Below are 25,032 nucleotides of genomic sequence, written 5' to 3' on the forward strand. Positions count from 1 at the left end.
TGAACGAGCAAAAGAAAGAGAAGATGGAAGAAGCAGCAACAGCTATAGTGAAGAAGAGGGCAATTGGAAGTGTGTTGAGAGGGCAGTTAGAAGACCGTAGTTGTAAGCCCATTGAGAGAATCTATCATGTGTAGAGCACCATGTCTTGGTGTAGTGTGCATCTGCGCGCACACTTCCTTATTCTTACAGACATACATACACGTGTATCCATGGCAATTGCAGTCTACTCATAGAATAACAATTTCGTGGAGAGTGCCCCCCCCGCCCTTCCCTCTCCCTCGTTTTTAAATTGAAACGGTGTCTTTTCCACCTTTCACTGCTGCTCTCAGAGGCAGACCTCGTGATTTTATCACATTTTTTGCTGTCTTGCTCAATGTCCTTCTTTGTATTTTGTGTTGAATTCTAATCTTGAGCATCTCAAAGGTGTGATTTTTTCTGGCCTGTTAAATTTACTCGTATGAAAAATCTGATAGGGATGAAAAAATTCTATGTGAGATGTTTGTGCTTTACAATAACCTTCTATACACAGTTGATCACGTTGGTTGCGCTGGTGTTAGAAATGATGTGTTTCTTGTTGTTGATTGGCAGCAAGGTGTGCAAAAGGTTTTGGATGTGAGGTTTCATCCCAGAAACGTACCTCAGCTTGTGTGCAGCTCAAACGCCGTATGTTTTGTTCCCTTCTGGTAGATTGGACTTATTTGAATGTCTATTGAATCTTGAAACTTTGTCTTTTTCTTGTGACAAACTCAAGTGCTATTGAAACTCTTTTTCTCCTCCATATTATGTTAGGAAGGGTAGAGTGTCTTGTTCATGGTCTGATAAAGTCGAATTCTTATGCTAGTTGAAGCTGGCTTTGTTTGATACGTCCCCTCAAGCAGGGTAGATATGATATGTTTGCACGAATGCGACTGTATTCAGCTACGAGATTACCTCCACATGGTCATTTTCTCATAAACTTAAACAAGGTCATCCCCAATGTTGTCTTTAAGTTTACATAAAGACAGGATGTATACTACCTTGTTTAGATAAGTCGAGTTTGTGAGCCATTTCTTCTGTCTTCTTAAGTATTGTGAAGATGTTGGTAAAAAAATGTGAACACGGTCTAGTCTTCATGGTCTGAGACGTGTCAGGCACCCTCAAATAGACACACTCCTCCTCAAAATGGAAGGTGTCCTACGGAAGTCAGAACTTAGAAGAGGCTCTAGCTCTATATTGAACCTTTCTATTTCTGCTTTACGCAGGCCTAGATTTGCATCTTTTTAAAAGGCTTTATATGCTTGTGCGTTCTACCTTAGCAAATCCACTCCTTAGGGAGCCTAGGCTAAAACCTGGACATTACACAAATGGGTGTCCCATGGAAGAGTGCTTGACCTGATACATGGAAACTTTTACAGGTGAATTCTCTTTCCCAATAGTTCACCATTTCTTTTAGCCTACATGTAGGATTTGGTTAACGCTTTTGGTTTGACCATCAATGTGTGCAAGGTTAACATGCTCAATCATGCCCTGTCTGGGCATTAGTCCGGGTTAGACCGGACTAAAAGAATTGACTGGTAGAAAAGAAACACAGGTACTCTCTGCTAAACTTCAAAGAGTACATTCGCCTCACAATCGAGTGTGACAACCTCCTCTCCAGCCACGGAAACCCCCTTGGTAACTTTGCTATTTTCAAAGGGAGGTATTTATTGCACCATTGCATTGGTCATCTTAGATGTCTTGCGGCATACGTAGACATGGAGCAAAATTCCCTCCCAATGCGCACAAGTGGATGATTAGGCGGGTGACATTGAGGTATGATCATCGGGTGATATTTGCAAGCCACCGACAAACATGGGCCTTCCTCGCGCAAGAGCTATAAATTGCTATGCTTGTCAAAAGCTTCATGAAGAGCGAGCAACATTGTAGTCTTTATGGACAGAGAAGGGAGTGGAGAGTGGACAAAGCTTGGACTTTCAAGACTTAAAGACAAAAAGCTCGACTTGAACCTTGAGAGCTTGACTCTTGAGAGGAGATGGAGTTATGAGGAGAATCTAGGTAGAGGATACGTAGAGAATGGACATGGGGGAGCTTGAGAGCATGAGATGGCATCTCACAGCTTAGGGATTTTCTTGTAGCAGCACTTTGATGTTGTACTTTTTTTTCCTTTTCCTTGGATATCTAAAGCGCATACTTATGCATATTGATGTTGCTCGTAGGCCAACTTACGACCTTCACAAGATGTTAATAAACCTCTCCTTTGTTTCTTACTTTGCCCGCGGCTTTGTTAGAGTCTCATCTTCTGTCAAGTAGTGGCTCCAGTATCTCCCAGAAGCAGATTAGGGTGTCAGATGTTGTACTTTTTTTTCCTTTTCCTTGGATATCTAAAGCGCATACTTATGTATATTGATGTGGCTCGTAGGCCAACTTACGGCCTTCACAAGATGTTAATAAACCTCTCCTTTGTTTCTTACTTTGCCGGCGGCTTTGTTAGAGTCTCATCTTCTGTCAAGTAGGGGCTCTAGCATCTCCCAGAAGCAGATTAGGGTATCACGATTGTGACTATGTTAACAGTATTACATCTACTCCTAGTTGCAGATACGCGAAGTGCCATGCCAAGGAGGACCCCTACGCTTGGATGGCCACACCCCTTCGCTCTACGGGTGCGACTTTTCACCCAATGGTTGCAGCTCTTCGCCGAAAGGATGTGTCTTTACGTCTAAAGTCATGTCTCTTCACCAGGAGACATGTCTTTTCATTTGTGTCTCTTCGTCTCCTATATAAGGAGCCCTTGTATCACACAATCAATCAATCAACACAGAGTCTTCTAAGTCTTATTTCTGAGTTCAGCTCAAGTTTTTTAAGTCTTAATCATGAGTTTAAGTACTTAATTAAGGATTAGTACCTAGAATCCTTACAGTGGTATCCTGCCAATCCAAAAAGCATGATACCAACCCCAGTCTTGCGCTGGTTGATCAATGCACCCAAAGCTATGCAAAAATTCTCAAGAGCTTGCTGGCCTCTTCTTAGATCGCCTCATTGTGGTTCAAACACAAACGACGATTTGTAGAGTACAAAGCCGCAACTCCTTTAATCCAGGCCTTGACGAAACCGCATGTTGCCCTCGAGAAAGCTCCAATCAACACGGCTATAAGCTTTCTCAAATAACAAAATCATGATCTTCTCAACATGCATACGGGCCAAGGCTTGAACCTCCCAAGAGTGAAAATGTTATCAAGAATATTACATTCCTTGACAAACCTTGTCTGTGAATCATGCATCAAATCCCCAAGGAGTGGATGGACTCTCAAACTTAGAGACTTCCCAAGAATTTTCTAGACTGAGTTGAGCATCATAATCCTCCATTGCAAAATGTCATCTAGAGAACCACCCTCCCTGGGTATAAGATATATGAAACCCATTGATAGGCTTTGAGGTGTCACCTTGTGTCTAACACATGCGGAAATGCACAGCATAAACGAGGCCCCAAAGTCTCCCAATATTTCAAGGAAAATCCAAGAAATCATCCTCTCTCAGGTAGCTGTAGTGCGACAGCGCCCTCAATGCATCCAACAACTCTGACTCGGCTAGAAATCTCTCCAGCCTTATACACATATGATCAATGACCCATCCTTGTGCAAGAGGCCAAGGTCAAGCGAGCTCAAAGTCATGGACAAATATATTATGTAATGTGCAGCGGAAGTGATTGATAGTGAATGCTTAGGATGAGTGCTCAGTGCATACTCAAGGTTCCTTTTACTTCATGAGAGTTCCTTTACTTCATGAGAGATGTGCAAAGACTCGAGAGAGAAGAGAGAATGATGCTGTTAGTGAAGGGTCTGTGAGCGATAGAGAGAGAGAGGACTAACACCAGATGGGGTCCCAAACCCCCCTCCAAGGGCCCCCCTCTTTATTGCTAGCGAGGTATTTTCTTTAAATTGCACAAATGCTGATACAATGGTCCTAGATGCGAGATGCTAATGAGATCTTGCTACTGATGCTTGGATCTTCGAGGCTAAGGGCTGAAAATTGAAAACGCTAGGGCTGATGTGGCTTGGAATTGCGATCTGACGATGAGGCTAGGCCTGAAATCTGAGAACGCTGACTGATCTGCTGTCTTGGGCTGAATCTGCTGGCTGATGACTGAAAAATGTTGAAGGTGCTTGTGCGACGGGTACTTGTATTGTGGGTATGGGATGTCTAGAGAGGTGTCCCCTAGGATCTCCTAAATAGGTGCAAAAGTTTGGGTCGAGCGGGGTCAGATTGAGCCCCCACGACTTCATAAAATTATGCCAATATGTCACTTATCAATAAGTTGATGAACTACTAATAAGAGGTGCTTCGTATGGAGTTATTACCTAGGCTTGGTACTAATGGTGCTGTATGGAACACTCCCTAGTAGTGCCTACACCTAGCAGACACTAGTTGTGCTCATGTGCAATCAGAGGTGTAAGGTGCAGCGAAATGAATGCTGTATTTTCTCAAGATTAGTGATCTTTACTGCTCAAGGTTCCTTTTAGTTCTTAGGGAAAGAGAGAGCTTTCCGGCTTATAGAGACTGCGGTGATCACGAACAAAGTGAGTGGATCTTGTGCGTGCAAGTGAATGAGACTGAGAGAAGGAGAGAGAAAGTTAATACACCGAGAGGTTGTAAAACCCTCCTCTGAAGGCCCCACTCTCGTCGGCGAGAGTGGTCTACTTGATTGCACGAAAGAGTACAATACGAATGCAAAAGACTGATGCTATTGGACTATGCCGACGACGACGACGGTGGTGATGTCGACGGCTTCGTGGCTGAAACTGGGACTGGTTATGGGCTGATCTTGGACTGTTTTCGTTGCTGAAAATAGACTGTTTTCTTGTGGGTTAATGGCTGAAACTGACTGCTGGAAAAACCGCTAGGTTTAGGGTTCCCTTAGGCTGCGTTTTTGGGGGATAAGCTTGGCTGAGAAAACGCTGATACAGCAGGGTTCTTATTGCTGAAAATTGACTGTTTTGCGAGTGTCAAATCATCCTTACCGGCTGTGGCTCTTCTGCTGCAACTAATCGTGAAAAACGCTGCTGCTGCTGAGAGTTTTCCCTGCGTTTGTAGTGTTGATTTGCTGCAGATCTGCCACTGATCCCTAGCGTTAGTAATGGCTGGGTACTGCTGCCAAGGAATAGCAAAAACGCTGGTTTTGCTGAGGATGGCCTGGCGTTAGTGGCTTGATGAAGAAAACGCTGAATTCTTCTAGTTGCTTGGCGATAGCTTCATGGAGGGAAACGCTAAGCAATGCAAGAAGATGGGGGCGACACCAGTGGGCTGAGGATGCGGGGGAATGGGCCTCACCAAGAAGCTTGGAGAGGGTCTTGCTGAGAGAGGGAGGGAACACCTGTCGCTTGGTAGCCTGCTGTTCTCCTTGGCTCATCTGCCAATTAGTGCCAACTTGGGTTTGCTTATAAATTAACTTACCCAATTTGCCCTACTGAGTACCCAACAAAAGTCACTTAATAAATAAGTGAAAAATGTCAAAAATAGGGAAAAATGGGATAAAGTCATCTGCAACATCCCCAAACTGACTCTGATGGAATCTGATGGAAATGCTTATGCTTATGCAAGGTGCAACCAAAGGATATGCATCTACACTGAGTGACTGGGCATGCACGGTCTACGAATAGACTCACAAAAGTGCCAGATTACTTCTAATCTAACTTGACTGGACTTGACGGAAACCCTGCTATGGTGTAGCTTGTCCACGGACACATAGGGTTTGGATGTGTCACGTGACATCCCCTCCTTTTTAAAGTGAGGTACTGGTACCGAGCTGCATGGCTTCCTAGTAGTCTGCCAACAACTCCGGATAATCCTTGAAGAACTCTTCGTCTACCTACACCGCTTCATGGGTTCCTCGATCTTTGAACTTCAAAAAATACTGTCGTACTTGTTTCTTCGAACCATGGCGAAACCGATGCAACAAGACTTGCTCCGGCACCATGCTGAAGGCGTCGGATGGCCCTCTCTACCATGCTAGATGTGAAGAAAGTTGAGGTGGTAGGTTGAGGATCAGATGGTGCTGGGATCAGTGGCTGCCCAGGTATCTGGTATAAGCGCTCGGCATAATCATGCCAGACCTGGGGGTCCTCCAGGGGGGTGGTGGGGCGTGGCTCTCTGAGAATCCTCCATGCTGTGGTGCAGTCTGTACTCATGAGAAGGTGGTATAACTCAAGCTCCTGCGCCTCCTCGAAGGCCCGCTGTTTACGGCGTGTGATGGCCTTCATCTGTCCCCTGACCTCGCTCTCGGTGATCTCCTCTAAGGCTCGTTGAGCCTGTAGCTGTCTGTATAGATCTCTGCAGTCCTCGTCGTACCATCGGTTTTGGGGTATCGTCCCAGAGGGTGGGGGGCAGCCACTATGGGTAGTGTGTGGAAAGCATCAGAGGGCTGAGGTGTGTAAGACTGCGGAGAGCTCGCTAGTGAGTGTAGAGAGTCGTGTGTCTAGATCGAGGGTGTAGATCCCCTCATATACATGTGACGAGTAAACTCTGGCTAGCTCATGTGTGAAGTGTATAGTGGTGTGTGGTGTGGATGTAGGTGGTGTATGTGGGATGGGTGAGCCAGTGAGAGATAGGGCGTGATATGCGTGGTCAGCCCCAATAGGTAGTGGTGGGATGGTGAGAGATGTGAGCAAATGGGCTGCCTCTTTGAAGGCGATGATGTAATCAACTGTGCTACCTCCACTGGCTACTGATGGTGGTATACAAGTCAGGCCGCCGGATGATGGCCATTGCGCCATCTTGTTATAAATAACGAGACGGTGCTGTGATCGCAAGCGAAGTAAGTGTCTCATATGGTGTGGGTGTGGTGATATCTCTAGAGATCCGCTCTGCCCTTGTGTCCTCCATGGTGGAGAGTAGCTCTGGGTCGTCGAAGTCGTAAATATCACACTATCTACTCTGTGTCCTGGCGTTGAAATCCCCTGTGAGGAAGATTTCACCAATCTAGAGTACTCCATGATCTCCTCCTTGAGACATGCATATGGTGAGTGTGAATCATCCTCCTCCTCTCCTCTGTGTGTGTGGACCTCCTGTGTCTCTCCTCCATCTGTCTGTGCAAACCTAGAGCCGCTAGGTGCAAAGTAGCATATGGCGATGTAGAGGATGTGCTCCTCAGATAGCTCAATCCGTATCCACATGTATCGTGCTTCTGGATCGCGTGCTACTATCTGTATTCTGTTGTGAAGTGAGCGGCGGTAGAGGATTGCTACTCCGCCAGATCGTCTCGAGGTGTTGTGCTGTGTACACTTTCTATGAGTAGACTCCCATTGATAGTATTGTACTCGGGGTAGACCTCTCTCTGAGCTCTTGTGTGTCTCTGTGAGTAGAATGATATCTCTACCATGCATCACCTCTTCCAATCTCCTTGGGTTTGTCCATAGAGAGCTGTTGCAGTTCCAAACTGCCATATGTATCTCCTTGTAGAGTGTCCCATAGGCGACGAGTCCCTATGCTACCGCCTTGCCATCAATGATGACTCGGCCATCTCTGTATGAAGCCCTCTTCCCCTCCTTGCGAGCTTGGTGTACTCTAGGCATGCATGCGCGTTGCATTGGTGTGAGATCATCGTCTAGGTAGATAGGTGGTCCATTGAGTCCTCTCAAGATCACCCTCTTGCGAAGGAAAGTAGACCGTGCTTCTTCGGAGGAGAAGTGTAGGATGAGGGCCCTCTTCCTTGTGAGATCTTTACCCGCTCTCCAAGCTTTGAGGAAAGGGGCCCTCTTCCTTGTGAGATCTTTACCCGCTCTCCAAGCTTTGAGGAAAGGGGGTGATTCCTCTTCCTTGTATTCGAGTTTCTTGCATAAAGCCTTTCCATCAAGCTCAGGGGTGAGGCCTTCTTTTTCTAAAATGCCTGTGACGCGAATGTTGAGGCGTCGGGCTTCTCTTCCTCAAGGGTAGTGTGCACAATGAGGACTTCCTCCTCTCTTGCCTCCTGCTTGATGTTCTTCTTGACTACTTCGACCCAACCATTTTTAGTAGCTTCCAATTTGTCCTCGATGCTAGCGGTCAAAGCTTTGGCGAGTTCTTCTTTGAGGGCTTCCTTTGTGTCCGTGTGCATCTCGCCTTCTTCGGGGGTGAGGGATGCAATCGAGGCTTTGAGGAGCTCGATTTGCTCCCTCATGTCTTCTCTTTCTTTGGCCCATTCCTCTTGTTTCTTAGTAGCTTCCAATTTGTCCTCGATGCTAGCGGTCAAAGATTTGGCGAGTTCTTCTTTGAGGGCTTCCTTCGTGTCCGTGTGCATCTCGCCTTCTTCGGGGGTGAGGGATGCAATCGAGGCTTTGAGGAGCTCGATTTGCTCCCTCATGTCTTCTCTTTCTTTGGCCCATTCCTCTTGAGGGCTTCCTTCGTGTCTGTGTGCATCTCGCCTTCTTCGGGGGTGAGGGATGCAATCGAGGCTTTGAGGAGCTTGATTTGCTCCCTCATGTCTTCTCTTTCTTTGGCCCATTCCTCTTGTTTCTTCCGCCATTCTTCCTTCTCTTGCTCCTTCTCCATCTCCCATCTCTCCTTCTCTTTCTTCCATGCTTCCCTCTCTTTGATATAGGTCTCCCCTTATTTCTCTAGCTTGGAGGTCCGGTTGATAATGGTGTTGAGAGTGGTATCCGATGACTTCTTGTATTCCTTGATCTTGTCGTCGAGTTTGCTCAACTCCTTCCCCATTTCTTGCTTGCTCACTCCCTTCGTCATTGTTGAGAATGAGAATAAATGTGGCTGTGATTGTGTGGATATGTATGTGGCTGAATGTGTGTGTGTGTGTGTGTGTGTGTGTGTGGTTGGGGGCAGCGGGCTTGGTGCAGTGGGGTAGTGGCAGTGGCTACAGCCTTGCTGCAGCAGTGAGGCAGCGGGCCTGGTGCAGTGGGGCAGCGGCAGGTGCTACAGCCTTGCTGCAACAGTGAGGCAACGGCAGGTGCTATAGTCTTGGCACTGTGCAGTCGCAGCAGGTCAGCCACAGCGGGTGCAGCAGCAGCAGTGGCGCGCGCAGGAAATGAAACAACAGCAGCGGGTGAGAGCAGCAGCAGCGCGCAGGCAGCCACAAGGGTGGCGCGTGGACAGCTACAGGGGGTGCAGGGACTGCGCGGTAGGAGAGGGGACAGAGAAGAATACGACACAAGATGGTTCTTAAACCCTCCTCCAAGGGCCCCCCTCTCTACGGCGAGAGAGGTCTATGCTATAGATTGCACAAATCTGGTACAATGGTCTAGATGTTGTGAACTTGATGATGACAATGTCGACGACGATGGAGACTATGACGATGACGCCGATGGTGTCGTCGTCAAGTCTGGGATGTGCGACGATGGCGATGAAGCTGTCATCATCAAGATAGGGGTTTGGGGATTTGCGACAACGATGGCGAAGGTGTTGTCATCAAGATAGGGACTGCGATGATGGCAATGATGTCGACTATGATGATGGTGTTGACCACAACGGCGTTAAGGCTGAAAACTGAAAACTCTAGATGCTTTGTTGGGGATCTGCTAGTGTGGCGGTACTGCGGCTTGGATCTGCAACCGCAGAGTCGCACTTGGGCTGAAATGTAAAAACGCTTGGCTGATCTGGCTGAAAATGCAAAACGCTGGCTGATCTGGCTGTAAAGTGCAAAATGCTATGCTGTTCTTGGTTCAGCTTGGTTGATGCGGCGAGGATCTGCTACGGGATGTGTGGGTTCTCGTGAGGCTAAGGCTGAAATCTGAAAGTGCTGGTTTGCTGGTGCAAAACGTTGGTCTTCTTCTTGAGAAATGCTAGGGCTTCTGCTGAGGTGCTGCCTATCTGTTGCGGTGCCTGCCTCCTTCTGTCCTTGGCTCTTTTGCGTCTAAGTGTGCCCAATGGTTTTCTTTTATAGTTCTTTAGCAATTTGCTCTACCTACTTTGCCAACAAAAGTCACTTATTAGTAAATAAGTGAAAAGTGTGTACTTTGGCAAAAAGGGTTCTATGCTCTGGAAAATACTCATGATGGGTACTGAATGTCGTGCTAATGATCATGCTATGTGCAATGACAGGGTATGCAACTATTCTAAGTGCCTGGACATGCACATCCTGCGCACAGGTTCACAAGGGTGCCAGAACACCTCCTAGGCTAACCGGAAGCCTAGACCTAAGATAGTTTGTCCACATCCACATGGGGTTAGATGTGCACGTGACAACTCTATTTAGGAGAGGCTATTTACCCTGGCCTTCAATCTTTTCCGTTTGGCCATGTGCCTCGGTTGTATCCAGTTTTGCATTTTTCCGTTTCATGTCTATGGGCTTGCTATGTAAATAGTGATGTATTTGCTCTCAAAATAGACACCATTTGGGAGATTTTCAAGTAAGAGAATCAGCCTCCTTTCGTTGTGTGCACATGCAGCCTCCTTTCCGTGTGCGCGCGCGCGCGCACACACACACACACACACACACACACACACACACACACACACACACACACACACACACACACACAGAGAGAGAGAGAGAGAGAGAGAGAGAGAGAGAGAGAGAGAGAGAGAGAGATGATGAAATGAAATGATATATTAACGTCTTCAAAAGGCCAAAATGACCTATGAGACCAATCTGTTACACACTGGTGAATCTGATACCATGTCTTGTATAAAAAAGAGACGCGAACATGCATCTAGAAGTGCTACTAGCTGGAACTTTACGGGGTATGTGTGATCATGATACATTAGGTGCCCAATACAAGAGGGTAATATAATCGATCATGGATCTATCCTCATCTGTACTCTGGATGTCAAGATTGTATGGCTCAAATCTTCTGCTGCAGTCTTTGACGATGCTATGAAGCTCCTGTCCTCAGCTGCGGGCGTCTCGATCTCTCTACTTTCAATGCTCGGTCAATGAGAGTACCGCGGGTGTTGAGTTTGCAGTGGTGGCTGCTCCTCTATGTGTCCAATGTCTGGTGTGAAGAAATCAGTAATCTGTATCTGGGACTGTCTCTCTTTAGATCTCCTTAGTAAACTGTCTCTGTATCTGTGCAACTGAAGTAGATACAGTCTAAGGCATCTCTGGTCCTGATAGCTCATGACTCTCGAAAAGGGTTCGAAGCCTTCTTTGAATAGACAGTGGAAGCGACCCGTATCTCATAGTACAATGTGCATTGACATATGTAATGCATGTCTGTCTGTGGCTTAGTGGGGCATAGGCGGCATATCTTGCTGGTTGCTGGTATCCCTGTGAATCCACCAGTCTCAATCTCAAGCTGGTGTGAAGATGTCCGTATTTGACCAATGGCACACGGTAACCCATGAGATAGATATGTATCCATATAGCTGGGCCGAATCACAAACCCATCCCTTGTGAGTTGGAGAAGATGCTCTTTATAGAAATCCATCTTCGTACCCAACTCCTGTGTCGGCTCTATCCATGTAATGAGTCTAGTAATATCCACCTGCGTAAGAGACAGCGATGGAACATCAAGGGAGTACTGAAGGGAGGCAAGCTTTCCATGCTGAAGCCATGTGTCTGGAGCCATGATGACATTTGTGCATACCAACATGATGTGTCCCATGTAAAGCTAACTGTCTGGAGGACTCAAGGACTAATCTGACATATCTGTCTTTGGTTGTAACCCATAAGTTGTGCATAAAGGAGATTGATCTGGTAAGCGCCCCTATATCCATGTGGGGGATTGTTGACTCCGCTCTAATGATCTCATGTGGCACCGAGGCCTTGGCTATTATTTGCCAAGAGATTATAGATACCAAGGGCCTCTCCATACCTCTCCACCCATCCTGACCCACAAAGCGTTTTCAAACCTGAACCCCATAGAGCATAGCTGAAGCTACCAAGGTATCAAAGAGCCAAAGCTTTGTTGGAGATTCTGGAACTAAACCTGCGAACACATCCTCTCCATTCCTCCCAAGGCCGCAAACGCTTTCGTTAGTCTAGCCTTTGCGGCTCTCTTCAAAGAAAACCTTGGCCGGGTGAAGACGATCCCAAGATAAGTGTATGCATCTGTGCACTTTAGAGTCTCTTGACCATAAGTGAATGTAGGTGCTGATCTCCTAATCCACTGCGGTGTGGTCTCAAACACCATAACCTTGGTTTTACCAAGGTTTACAGACAATCCACTATCGTCCGTAAAGCTATGTAATGCATCCTAAAGTTATTGCATACCCTTCGATGAGTTTGAGATAAACACAATATCATGAGCCTATAACAACAATGGAATCCTTGTCCCTGCTAGCTGGGCACCTCTGTCACCCTCTCTGTCAATGTAATCAGAAATCTCATGTATATACACATACCAAATAGAGTGTGGAACAATGGACAACTTTGTTTCAATTCAATAGTGGAGTGCACAAAATCATATATCCCTTCTGGAGTGCGTATATGTCCCACCCTTGATGAATATAGAGCCATGATCCCCCAAATCAACTCATTGGGCACTCCTATCTCCTGTAGTCTGCACATCAATCTGGCATTGGGCACCATGTCAAATGCTTTGTGGAAATCCACAAAGTTACAATAAATCCGTCTCCCATGTGCCCTACCCTCCTCGATGATGGTTTGAGTGCCAAAATATGGTCAAGAGTGGAGAAGCCTTTCCTGAAACTGGCGTGTCCCACTGCTTGTACGCCCTCACTCTCAGCCGATCTACTCAACTGTTGCCCAAGGATAGATGCATACAACCGTGCCAATGTGTGTCTAATCATAATAGTACGATAGTTTTTAGGCTCCGTAGGATCACCTGCCTTGAAGATAGGCACAATAGTAGACTGTCTCCAAGTCTCAAGTAGACCCTCACACGTCATACTATTGAACGGAACTGCAAGAACCTCGGTCAACATATCTTTAGCATGTATAAAGTGTTTTGCTACTAGACCATCATGATCAGACGCTCTCCTCGTTATCTTATCAATGGCTGTCTTTACCATCAAAATTCTAAAGAAGGTACCCGTAGATGGGCATGGCTGAGGAGGATTTGGACGCTTCTTCCATCGCACAAGGCGTTGGAAGGCTATTAGAGACTGTCTGTGATTGATGACCCCTAGGAGAAGATCCTTTTGAAGTTGTGCTCTCGTCTCTCTGCACTTGAGGCATGCCTTCAGGACCGCGACTCTGATCAGGCTGAGTTTGTGGGTATGGCTCAGTTAGTAAAGTGGTGGTCTCCTCCACTGAGAGTCCTGGCCTGGCTGCTATACATAGACGATCATAGATCTCCTCTTTATAAACAGAGTCAGTCTCTGGTGTAAATGTATAGCGGGTATGTGTCCTCCTTCCTGACACTTGAGCTGTACTGTATTGTACTGAAAGAGATTGAAAGTGTCAAAAGAGCATGATCCACTGCTACATGCACTGGTCTGGGTCCTATTGTGAAATCCTAAATGTAGGGAATGAACCTCAGCTGTGCCATGACATAGGCCACTGTGTCGGCCCCATGCCTATGTGGAAAGCAACCAAACCCAGCTGCTTCGGGTAATTGCTGTAGGGCATTTAGTATGGCCAATCCATGTGAGGTCCCCATTTCCATCAGATATCTCCGGTACTTAGTTATTTCTAATTCTGTGAGCGTCTGTCAAGCCCCATAACACTGGTATCTAGCTCTCTGAGTATCTCATCTGTCACAAGACGGGCACCACGTGCCAACATAAAAGAATAGACTGAACAAACTTTTAGCACTTCAATAACATCTGAATTGAAAGAGAGAGTACACATGACACAAAGTGGCGGAATTCCACCCTAGAGAGTATCGGCCCCAAACCTTGGCGCCCCTTTTGGTAATTTTTTATATTACTTGAACTCAATACAATTCCGGTACTCGCTCTCTGCACCTTCTCATTGAAGCGTGCCAGAGACTGAGCCCTTTTCACATATTTAAAGGCCCTCGGCCTCAAAAGTAGTTACATGAAAAGCAATAAACTCAAAAACATCTGGTCTAAAATCTGCCAGCGCAAAAGCAAGAAATTCCGTACAGCTCAGCGACGTCAGCAGCCATCGTAAATCGCGGAATGCCGTACAATCTGCCACGTCAACAGCCAGCGTAAAATCCGAAAATCCGTACAATCTGCCACGTCAGCAAGCCAACGCAAAATCTGGAATTCCGTACAAGATGTCACGTCATTTTCTCTGCGTGCGTGTGTGTGGGCTTGCTTTATTTTAATGCGTTTATGTCACTTGGGCCCCATCGGACGGGGTCTCGTAAGTTGGTGGGAACTCTTCTTTAAAAATAGGCCATTGGGCAAGACTTCGTTAGTCGGTAAACTTCTTATGCTGCTCGTGCTTCTTTAGTGAATTGACACGTCAACAGTTTGTGACATCGTCTAAGGTATCATAAAAAATTGTATGATGATTTCTCATGCAGGAATTAAGGTCCCTCAAGAAAATGATGTCACTATCTCCGGATAACTCCCATATGTCCTCGTATAATGCAGAGAAAGGGGACTGTCCTCTAGGTGCGGGATACACTGATGTGTTAGGGGCAAAGTAACATATAACAATGTACAAGAATCTGCCCTTCTTAGCCCTCAATCTCACCCACATGTATCTGGCGTGATCATCTCTCCAAACAATGTGCACAAGCAACTGTAACTCCTCTTTGAACAGGACTTCTACTCCTCCTGACCCTCTGCCTCTATGCTCTAATCTTGTCTCCGCTTGACGAGCTGTCTCTCACCTCTATCCATTCACTTGTGGCATAAGCTGTCCTAGTGCCTGAGGTGTCTTTGAGCATAAGACGATGTCTCTCCCAATAAAGTTGTCCTCAAATGCTCCTACATCAAGACGAACGGACCCATTACAGTTCCATGTTGCCATCTTTAGTGTGGTCCCACAGGTCTCGCATTGTCATGCGGAGCGTCGCTCCAATATCACCACCCTTCCATATCGGGAAAAAGCAATCGTACCTTTTTTCCTTGCCACTCTAATATCCGGCATGACCTCCTACATATGAGCAATCTGCAGGTCATCTCCAAGAAAGATGCCCGTCTTCTTAAGAGTTGGTCTCTTTCGTAATTTGCAGTGACAGCTTTTCACGCAAGTTTTTGGAACCAGACGCTTTTGAGTTTGAAGCTTTTCATATAACTGCTTTTCATAGACCAAGGGCCTTTAAATATGTGTAGGGGGCTCTGTCTCTGGCATGCGTCTACGTGAAGGTGCAGAGCTTGGAGTACCGGCATTGTACTGAGTTCAAGCAATATAAAGAAATACCGAAAGGGGCACCAAGGTTTGGGGCCAATACTCTTGGGATGGAACTCCACCACTCCCCATCTCGTGTGTCGTGCATGTCTTTCAGCTCAGTGCTATTTGAAGTGCTTAAAGTTGTTCAGTTTGTTCTTTTTCGTTGGCACGTGGTGCTCGTCTTGGTGATAGTGGTATTAGAGCTTCAGGCGTGTGCTTTTCTGAAAGTATACCGGTCCTAGAAAGAGCAGACAGAGCAAGGTGGCGCTTTTATACTAGAAATTTTATTAAAGAATCATTGTGTCCTGACCCCGGACTTAAGGTGGCGCTTTTAAAGTTGACTGGAAATTTTATGAAAGAAAATTTGTGTCCCGACCTTGGACTTATTAGCCACTCCCACCCTTACTCCATCGCGCATCGGGCGCGCTCGTGTCTTCATCATTCTCTCTTAAAGGGCATAAGCCATAAGGAATTCAAGATCAAATGCACGAAAAGGATCAAAATTTTTCCGAGCCACTGTTTTTCTTCGAGGCCGTGCCATACAGTGGTGGAAGTCTAAGTTATCGAGCGGCTCAATCCAAGGACTTGGCAAGCTTTCAATAATTTTTTTTTCCCGAAGTCACATACCTTCAAATATCTTCCTTCGGATTGCAGCTTCTGGCAGAGTGGGGTATCAAAGGCTTGCCAAAGAAACCCTAGCAGATTACCACTTGGAATTTTTGGACATCTCTTAGCAAGTGTCTTTTCTCGAGCTGACAACCTTGGAGGTCTAGTGTGATTGGAATATCTCCGGGCTACCCGCTATAGGAACACTGTCTCTCGAGGCCTGTTTCGATTGTTCAAGAGCTTATGGACCATGCTACGGTCGGCTTCAACCTTATGGAAGAAATCTAACCCTGATTTTGGTGCAGGTTTCAAGAAGGAAGGCCTGCGCAAGCTGCCTTGAGCGCAAGCTTTTGGGCCAGGATGCTTTTAGAATTGAAGCTTTTCATGTGATTGCTTTTGGGGCTTTGCTTTGGGCATCCATTGTATTGTTTATAAGAGCCCTTGGGGCCTCACTTTGGAGAGCATATGTCTGAGAGCAGAGGTCCCCAGGAGTTGTACTTTGCAATGATTAATGATAAAGAAATACCGAAAGGGTGCCAGACTTTGGGGCCAATACCTCTGGGTATGGAACTATGTCGGGCCTTGTCGAGTCTCTCTCTCTCTCTCTCTCTCTCTCTCTCTCTCTCTCTTTATTAAAGCTCAGCGATTTTGAAGTTTCTGCTCGTGTGTTGCTATTGAATTCGCGTTTGGAGTGTCCAAGCTTGTTACATTGGTATCAGAGCTCAGAAAGATTCTTCTTCTGCGGAGGATCCGATCCTTTTTGTAGCGGCAGAATCTTCGTGCCCTGACCGTGGACTTAGCCACTCCCACCCTTACTTCATCGCTCATCGGGCGCACTCCCGTCTAAAGAACCCCAGATTACACATGGGTTCTCGCGGAGAATTTAACAAAGATAACACCTCTGGAGGGGGAGGCGAAGAAAAGTTGAAATCCGGCGCGGGAATTGAAGAAAAGAATAAAGATCTAGATAAATTTTTGGCAGAGAAGTTTGCCAGAGCGGAGTACAATTGTCAACTGCAGGTTGACATGTGTGTGACTATTGATCAAGTACTCCAGAGACCCGAGATTTGCAAAACACTTGAAGAATTAACTGATTGATGAGATTTACGAGATGGCGTGAGGCCATTGATTCTCCTTTTAGGTTGGAGAAGCTAAGGCCAATTTCAACTGAATTGGCGGCTTGATTTGGAATTACGTCCAAGGAAATGGTGCCACAGGTCGAGGCTATTCTAGACGAGATGTTGCCATTACACGTCATTGGCAAACTACGTTTGCATTGTCAGGGGTATTTAGGGCACGAGGACTTTTACATCCTGGCATGGTGTGACGTCCTCCGAGGAATCCCTTGCTTCCCCAAGAACAGTGCCGTGGTCGGTTATAGGGCAAGGAAGGTCATCTTGAAGAATGAGAAGGGCAAAGAGGTTGTACTTGATGTAAAACTGAAAGGCGAGTCTGTCCCACTTGATATTTTTGTTTATTTGATCTTCTTGAAAGAACGGAATGATGAACAAAGGTCAAATATGTCTTACCTCGAAAAGGAACAACAAGAATTTTTGCAAGCTCAGGCTGACTGTTTCCCTGAAGGCTTACAAGACGAGTTACCTTCTGCATGTCTGAAAGATCATATGATTGATTTGATTCCCGGTAGTACACTGAACCGGTCACCTTACCGAGTTAGCCGAGCCCAAAATGAAGAAATAACAAACCAAAACAGATTTCCCATTCCGAGGATCGATGATAAACTCAATAGACTTCAGGGTTCTACTTACTTTAGCCAAATTGATCCGAAGAGTGGTTATCATCAGATACGAATTACTCTTGGAGATGTCTACAAGAAAGATTTCAGGACAACTTTTGGTTTGTACGAACATTTGGTGATGCCATTGGGCCTTATGAATGCCCCGGCTACATTTAACGGCATGATGGATAGGATTATCAGAGAGTACCGATCATTTGTGGGTAAGGGCCTCACTGTTCAGAGTATCTGGACACACAGTCTAAGAGCCGAGGACTTGTGGGAGTTGTACTTTGATCAAGCATTAATATAAAAGAAATACCGAATGGGGCGCCGGTCTGTGGGGCCAATCTCTTTGGGCATGGAATTCCGTCGAGCCGTGTCGACCAAAGTGAATTGTGATTTTTAAAGTTACGTAATATTTTTAAGTGATTCTCTCGTGTGTCGTGTTGGATTCCCGATGTGGGGTGCCCAAGCCTGTGACAATCACATCACATCACATTCAGATAACATCACATCACATCACATAGAGTCTAGGAGCGTAATTCCTGGCAACGTATTTAGCAATCGCATCTAGATCCGCACCGGACCTCTAATCTCATATTGCAATCACGTCCATAGATTTCGTTCTGATCTAGGACCATGATTCGTGGCAATGTATTTAGTAATTGCATCCGGATCTCACTGATGTCGGATTTATTAATCCTTTATTGCGATCATACCCATAGATTTCTCGAGACCGGAATGCTGTAGTCATTTGGTCAATCATTCTATCCGTACTCAAGCACTGTCGTGTGCGAGTAATCATTTCCGGGGATCCAGATCCATCAATCACATAGTGAGTTCATACTGAATAGAGTGGTTCAATCATTCAGTTCTAATTGTGTGGCCATCTCTTCTGCAACAACTTTTGATGCGCTCACGACAGTTCCATTCATTCATCACGATTCAAATATCATGATTCTTATCGTTATCAAGTTCATTCTAGAGCTGTCATTGCTCCGAATTCATCATCATCTCATTCTCAATTTTCACTTGTTATCTGCACACAACTAGCAAGTCCTTCCAGAAAACATTAATTTCATACATAAATCAGAGTCATTTTTAGAAATTCCTGTTTCAAAGTTCTTCATTCACACAGTTAGTTCATACTGAACACAATGTTTTAATCATTCAGTATAGTTATCTCTACCGTCTAGAAGTCTTGATGCACCTAGATCCCTGTGTAGCCATCTCATCCCGCAGGAACTCTTGATGATCTCACCACAGTATATAGTCATCTTATGCATATGGAATCTTGATGCACTAGAATCATTCATCATCATTCAACATTCCTCATGCATCATCATCATTCAAATTTCAAAACAAAATTCATCATTTTTATCTTGAGCGACGGATTCATTCCTGAGCTGCCGTTGCTTTCAAATGTAAATTCCTTGCCATGTCATCCTCAATTTCACCTGCAAAATAGGCAAAATTTCAAGCAAATGGTTCACCTCATTGCAAAAGAGTTGATGTCCAACTCGATGCTTCCAAAAACATTAATTTCACACACACTGAAATTTTCAGCAAAAACCCTAATTTTCCAAACCTGTTGTTTATAAGATCTGTTCGTGTCAATGCATAGACTTTGTTGAGAGGATCAATTTTGCCTTCTGTCGCATATCCAAATTCTCAGCTGTTGAAGAGAGCCATTGAAGAGTTTTTTAAAGGTCTTTTGACCAACTTCCCTGTCGAAAATTTACCCTATTCTTTATTCTTTTCTTTAGTTTCTGTGCCGGATTCTAACTTTTCTTTGCCTTCCCACTGAAAGATGTTATCTCTGTCAGATTCTCCACAAGAACCCATGTGTAATCTGGGATTCTTTATGGCATATGCCTTGAGCTCGCCCGATGCGCGATGAAGTAGGGTGGTTGTCGCTAATAGGTCCAGGGTCGGGCCACGAAGACTCTTCAATAACAATTTCCAAAGTGCCTAAGTGTCATGATGTCTACTCTTTGATAGGACCGATATGCTTTGAGAAAAGCACACGCCTGATGCTCTGATACCACTATCACGGACTTGGGCACCCCAAGCCAGAGATTTGGCACGATACTCAAGAGAATCACTTAAAAATACCTCACACTTAAAATCACAATTCAATTGAGTCGACACGGCCCGATGTAGTTTTGTGCCCAGAGATATCTGTCACAAGGCGGGCACCACGTGCCAATAGAAAAGAATAGACTGAACAACATTAAGCACTTCAAATAACAACTGAACTGAGAGAAAGAAAGAAAGAAAGAAAGATTTTTTAACGTCTATGTCAGGCTGAAATCGGCCTATGAGACAAAACAGATGTACATGGTGTGTATGTCATCCGTCTATCGGAAAGACAAATGAAACAAAACTGATACAAAACTGAACTGAATGTAGGTAGTGGAGTATCTGAGGAGGGATGGAGCTCTATCTCTCTAGGGGTATATGCATGTCTATATGCTCAAGGTAGTACAATCATGAGAATGCATCAAGCTATCTAGCTCCATCCTGTACTAATGGGGGGATGTAAGATGTGGTACATGGGCGGGGCTGGTGCCAAGGCTACCCGGATGAAAGCTGTCGGGTCGGCCCTCATCTGAGCTACTCGCTCCTCAGTGGCACGGCGCTCCCGGGCTCGGATCTCCTCGATCTGTCGGTGGTGGGAGCTCGCGCCCCTGTAGCCTGTGACTCGTGAGAGAGAGAGAGAGAGAGAGAGAGAGAGAGAGAGAGAGAGAGAGAGAGAGAGAGAGAGAGAGAGAGAGAGAGAGAGAGAGAGAGAGAGAGAGAGAGAGAGAGAGAGAACACGCGACACGGAGTGGCGAAATTCCACCCCAGAGAGTATTGGCCCCAAACCTTGGCGCCCCTTTCGGTATTTCTTTATATTGCATCAACACAGTACAAGCCGGTACTCCAGACTTTGCACCTTCTCCAGGAAGCATGCCAGAGAATGAGCCCTAACCTCATATTTAAATGCCCTTGGCCTGAAAAGCAATTACAGTAAAAAGCCTTTAAAACTCAAAAGCTTCTGGTCCAGAAAGCAATGCCAAAAGCTGCCAACGTAATTTACGGGAATCGGTACAGCCTGCCACGTCATCATCCAACGCAAAACGCGGAAATCCGTACAACGTGCCACGTCATCATGCCAGCGCAATTTTCAAAAATCTACCACGTCATCAGTTTTTAAGTGTGTCCGGATCCTGTTTTATTTTCTTCCTTTATGTCACTTGGGGCCCCATCGAACGGGGTCCCCATAAGTTGGTAGGACTTCTTCTGTTACTTCTTCTTCTTAGGGTTTAGGCCCCTCGGCCACATCTGTAAGTTGGCTCCATTCTTTAGGCTTTGACATGTTAGCAGTTTGTTACATCTCCCCTTCTTGAAAGAGAGTAATCGTCCGCGATTACAGCATATCTGCAAAACAACTCAAGTTATCTCAAAAATTTCCGAGGGTCATTCCGAGGGACAATCAATTTGCTCTTTTTATTAAGGAGTTAGCTTCTCCTTTTTGCTCTTTTGATCAAGGAGTTAGCTTCTCCTCTCGGCTGTTTTGATCAAGGAGTTAGCTTCTCCTTTTGGTTGTTTTGATCAAGGAGTTAGCTTCTCCTTTCGTCCAGATCGAAACTCTTGATATTCCGACGTAGTAAAATTAGCCATCACACCTAGATCGTACTGATCTTCCACGGGTGTCTTGATGCACGAAAATTACATACCCAGGCAATCTCATCCAATTAGGAATATTCAATAATTGGCACATCACAATGCAACACAAGTGCTTACATATGCATGTTACAAGACACAACAAATAGCGCCGCTGAGCACTTCCCCGAGACAAATGGTCTGCAGTATGAAGCTACTCAACGACTACCTCGTCACTCCTCCCGCAAATAACCTAAAAAGGTCCGGGCCATGAGCTCAGAGGACTGTACAACCAAACGCTCCTCAGATCGCAGTTTGCGTCGCTTGGAGGTTTAAGCATACAACCAAACGCTCCCCAGGCATCGGCCTGTGTTGTTTGGAGGTTTTCTAGCATACAACGGAACGCTCCCCAGGCATCGGCTTGCGTCGTTCCGAGGTTTTGAAACATACAATGAAACGCTCCCCAGGCATCGGCCTGTGTCGTCCCAAGGTTCAAACAATACCAAAACAGTATTTCTCACTTCTCCACCCGGGAGTAAAATCACCAATCATTCAAACCAGTATCAAACCAGAGTCAAGCAATTCAAATCGGCACCAAAACAGGCTCAAAACAAATACCATCCATCTCAAACAAATTCCAAACAGGATCACCAAACAAGATCAAACAGAACTCAAACTTAAAAAGCAATCTCGACATTAGTTGAGCTCGAAAAGTCGACTGACTTTCCATCTTGAAACCTGCACCAAAAATTAGGGTTAGGTTTCTTCCATGAGGTCGTAGCGGAGCACAACATGGTCCATCAGCTCTTGGACAGACAGTGTTTTTTTGGCGGCGATGGTAGTCCCAAGAGATAGCAATCACACCGAACCTTCAAGGTTTCCTGCTCGCGAAGAGACATCTATTGAGAGATGTTGAGAAATTTCAAGTTATAATCTGCTAGGGTTTCCATGGCAAGCATTTCAGGATACCCCACTTGCCAGAAGTTGCACTTCGAAGTGATGGGGGCTTTTCACAAGCCAAGCTCCCATACCCCTCTTCTCTCGTCCCCACCCCCTCTTAGGGAGGGAGTGATAAAAAGCATTGGAAAAAGTAAGAAAAAAATAAAGTATGACTATGTGAATATATAAGAAAGGTAAAATTGGCCACCTCATGCATGCGGGGCAGCCCATCCCCACCTTGCCTCCTTTTTCTTCACTGTTGCCCCGCCGTGTGTCCCTCTTCCTCTCCTCCACTCAAAAGGTCAACCCCCTCTCTCTTCCCCTTGTCCTTTCTCCTTTCTCTCTCCCCTCAAGCTACCCCACCTCTCACCAATAATGCATTATAACTCACCAATAATGCACCAACTCACATGCAACTTACCCTATCTTCCAAAATAGTATACCCCACCCCCTCTTTCTCTCTCCTATCATATCCCATGACCCAAATACCCCCCTCTCTCTCTAAAGGGCGCCATGTCTCTTGTCTTGTAGCTAAATAACCTCCCCCACACTCACACACACTCAATTTCACTGAAAAAGGTGCCCACAGACCCATCTCCACCCAGTGGTTACCTGATTTTTCTTGTGTTCATACACATCTGCACACAGATTCACCTCTGAACACACTCCCTTCTCTCCCCTCTTGTAATTACTTTATTCTCCATGTCACCTCTCACTTTTTTCATCAACCCATCTCTCTCTCTTAGTCTCTCTCTCATGAGACTGCTGTTTTGGCACATATACACACAGTCAGACAAGTGGGGCCCACAGTCACATGGCCTATGTAGATAATGATTTCTTCATTTCTAAATTCTAGAATTTCTCCCTCCTCCTCCCCTATATAAAGAGGGGTCACCATCACACTAAACACACACACCATCACCAAAGTACACACTATGCACTGTGTGTGCCTAGTGCACAGACACACACCCACACCATCACCATCACCACAATCACCATGCTCGTCTTGAGCATGACCTCCACACCCTTGGGCTATGGAAGATGAAGGGAAACTAAATGAAGGATGATGGCCATAACCCTCGTGCGAGTCTTCGCCATCAACTCCCACCTATCCGCTATGTGCTTTACCACGCTCTCCCTTCTCATTCCCCTACCCTATGCTCCCCATTTCATCGCCTTATTCTCTAAATAAAGCTTGAGGTTTTGTGAGTATGTTTTCTTGCAATGTTTTGCCCATGTGAGGTGTGCGGAATCTCCACCTAGTCTTGTGTTTGGAGTGAGCTTGTGTATGTGTCAAGGGTGTGCGGATTCGCCATCCTTTTGTGGTGCCTAAGTACTAAGCCGCTATACCCCCTCCCTCTCTCTCTCTCTCTCTCTCTCTCTCTCTCTCTCTCGATCTCATTCCCTTTCCTCTTCATCATTACTCCCAAGCATCCATCTCTCTTGGATGAAAACTTGGTTATGGTGGTGTGTTGTTTGCGTCCTAGCCGCTGAAGCTAGGTGGTGCCCTCTGTTTGCTTTACTATGACAGGCTCGAGGCGCTCCATTCGGTCCCCGGTGTTTTAGAGGCCGTCGGGGTTCGGGGTTCGCTTTGCTCTCGTCATTTGGTGCCCCCACTGAGGATCTTTTCATGAAACCCTTCAGTTTACAAGGCTGAAACCCCTAAACTATTGTGAATGGATGAATGGCTAGCAGGATTTGCTAATTGGACGACAGAAGAAGAAGAGCTCCAAGCAGAACTAGACGAACTCCGCATCTCCATCGAAGCTCGAGTGCCAGGCATAACGGTAATCGATTTGCAGTGGGAGAGTCAACCAACACGCCAAACCCAGTGGATATACATAGGCCAAGTGCCAAGAAGAAGAAGCAGAAGGTCGAAACCATGTCCGCAACCTACAACCAATCCACAACAACAAAATGGAAGGAGCTCTACACAATAGAGAATCAACACTATTCTACTTTGAGAATCGGGTAACTCAAGTCACCGAGGTAATTATCACAGTCAGTTTTCAAGTCGCACCTGATGCTGCAGCACAGATAACGGAATCATTGGCTCACACTCTCACTAGAGAAACTAGGGATCTACTGAGTTTGTTTCAGGAAAGAACACCACCCTCTCCCACAAGCTTGGACAGTGACTAAGCACCTCTAAGCTTCACATGAATCAGTACAACCTACCTCAAGACAGATCACACATACCAACACGTGTACGCTCAATCAAGGTAATACTGGATTTGAAGGCTCACTACCAGCACGTCATTGACACCATGCCGGGTGGGGAGCGGTTTTTGGAGGTTCTGGCATCAGATCAACCATTTGTCTTACCTTTGGTACAAGGCAATGTACCGTTTGAAGTTTTAATCTATGTTCTAGTATAAGAGGGTATACACGCCTCCTTGTAAAGAAGAAAAAACTTTTGCAAGTTAAGCAGTGTGTCTTTCTAGCTCTCTCTCAGTAATCATGGCAAGTGTAGCATTTCCAACATTTAAAGGAAAGAAGGGGGAGGATTTGGTAACAGACTTCCTAGATGACTTTGAAGTAGCATGTGTAGTGAGCAACAAAGAAACGGATGAATCCCGGGTTAGAATCTTTAAGCATCTCATGAAGCTAGAAGCTAGATCATGGTACAATGCACTTCCACAAGCAACCAAGGATGACTGGGAACCCTTAAAAACCGCTTTTAAGAGGCGCTTTGGGGGAGGTACCACTTCAGAAAAGTTGTGGGACAAGTTGAGAGACTTGAAGCAGGAGGGTCTTTTAGAATATGCCACCTATGAGTCCAAATTTGTGGATTTGTGGCAACGGTGGGTTGAGTCACTGGCAAGGGGGGAAGCTGCACCCGATTTCCTAAGAAAAGATCGGTTCACGCATGGCTTATGGCCGCTTCTCAAGGAGAAGGTGAAATGTAGATTCCCGGCTACGTACGAGTTAGCCGTTGAGATTGCTCGCCTTAAGGACAAGAAGCTGCGAATGAAAGCCAAAG

The 25,032-nt window shown here is 45.8% G+C and overlaps 1 protein-coding gene across 2 annotated transcripts in view; it reads left to right on the plus strand.

The window, feature by feature from the left end:
* The window catches only part of LOC147434900 (ribonucleoside-diphosphate reductase subunit beta), a 194,258-nt gene that overhangs the window by 75,848 nt on the left and 93,378 nt on the right, over nt 1–25,032 (plus strand). For both annotated transcript variants that reach the window (XR_015185398.1, XM_086491290.1), the window contains exon 9: nt 589–663. Coding sequence is in view for 1 of the 2 variants with exons in the window: in XM_086491290.1 (XP_086347416.1) it covers nt 589–663 (75 nt within the window). In the remaining variant the exon portion in view is untranslated. The remainder of the gene's footprint in view (nt 1–588; nt 664–25,032) is intronic.

This window comes from Adiantum capillus-veneris, chromosome 19 (genome assembly GCF_014529385.1).
Source record: "Adiantum capillus-veneris isolate H3 chromosome 19, ASM1452938v2, whole genome shotgun sequence".
NCBI classification, from domain to species: Eukaryota; Viridiplantae; Streptophyta; class Polypodiopsida; order Polypodiales; family Pteridaceae; genus Adiantum; species Adiantum capillus-veneris.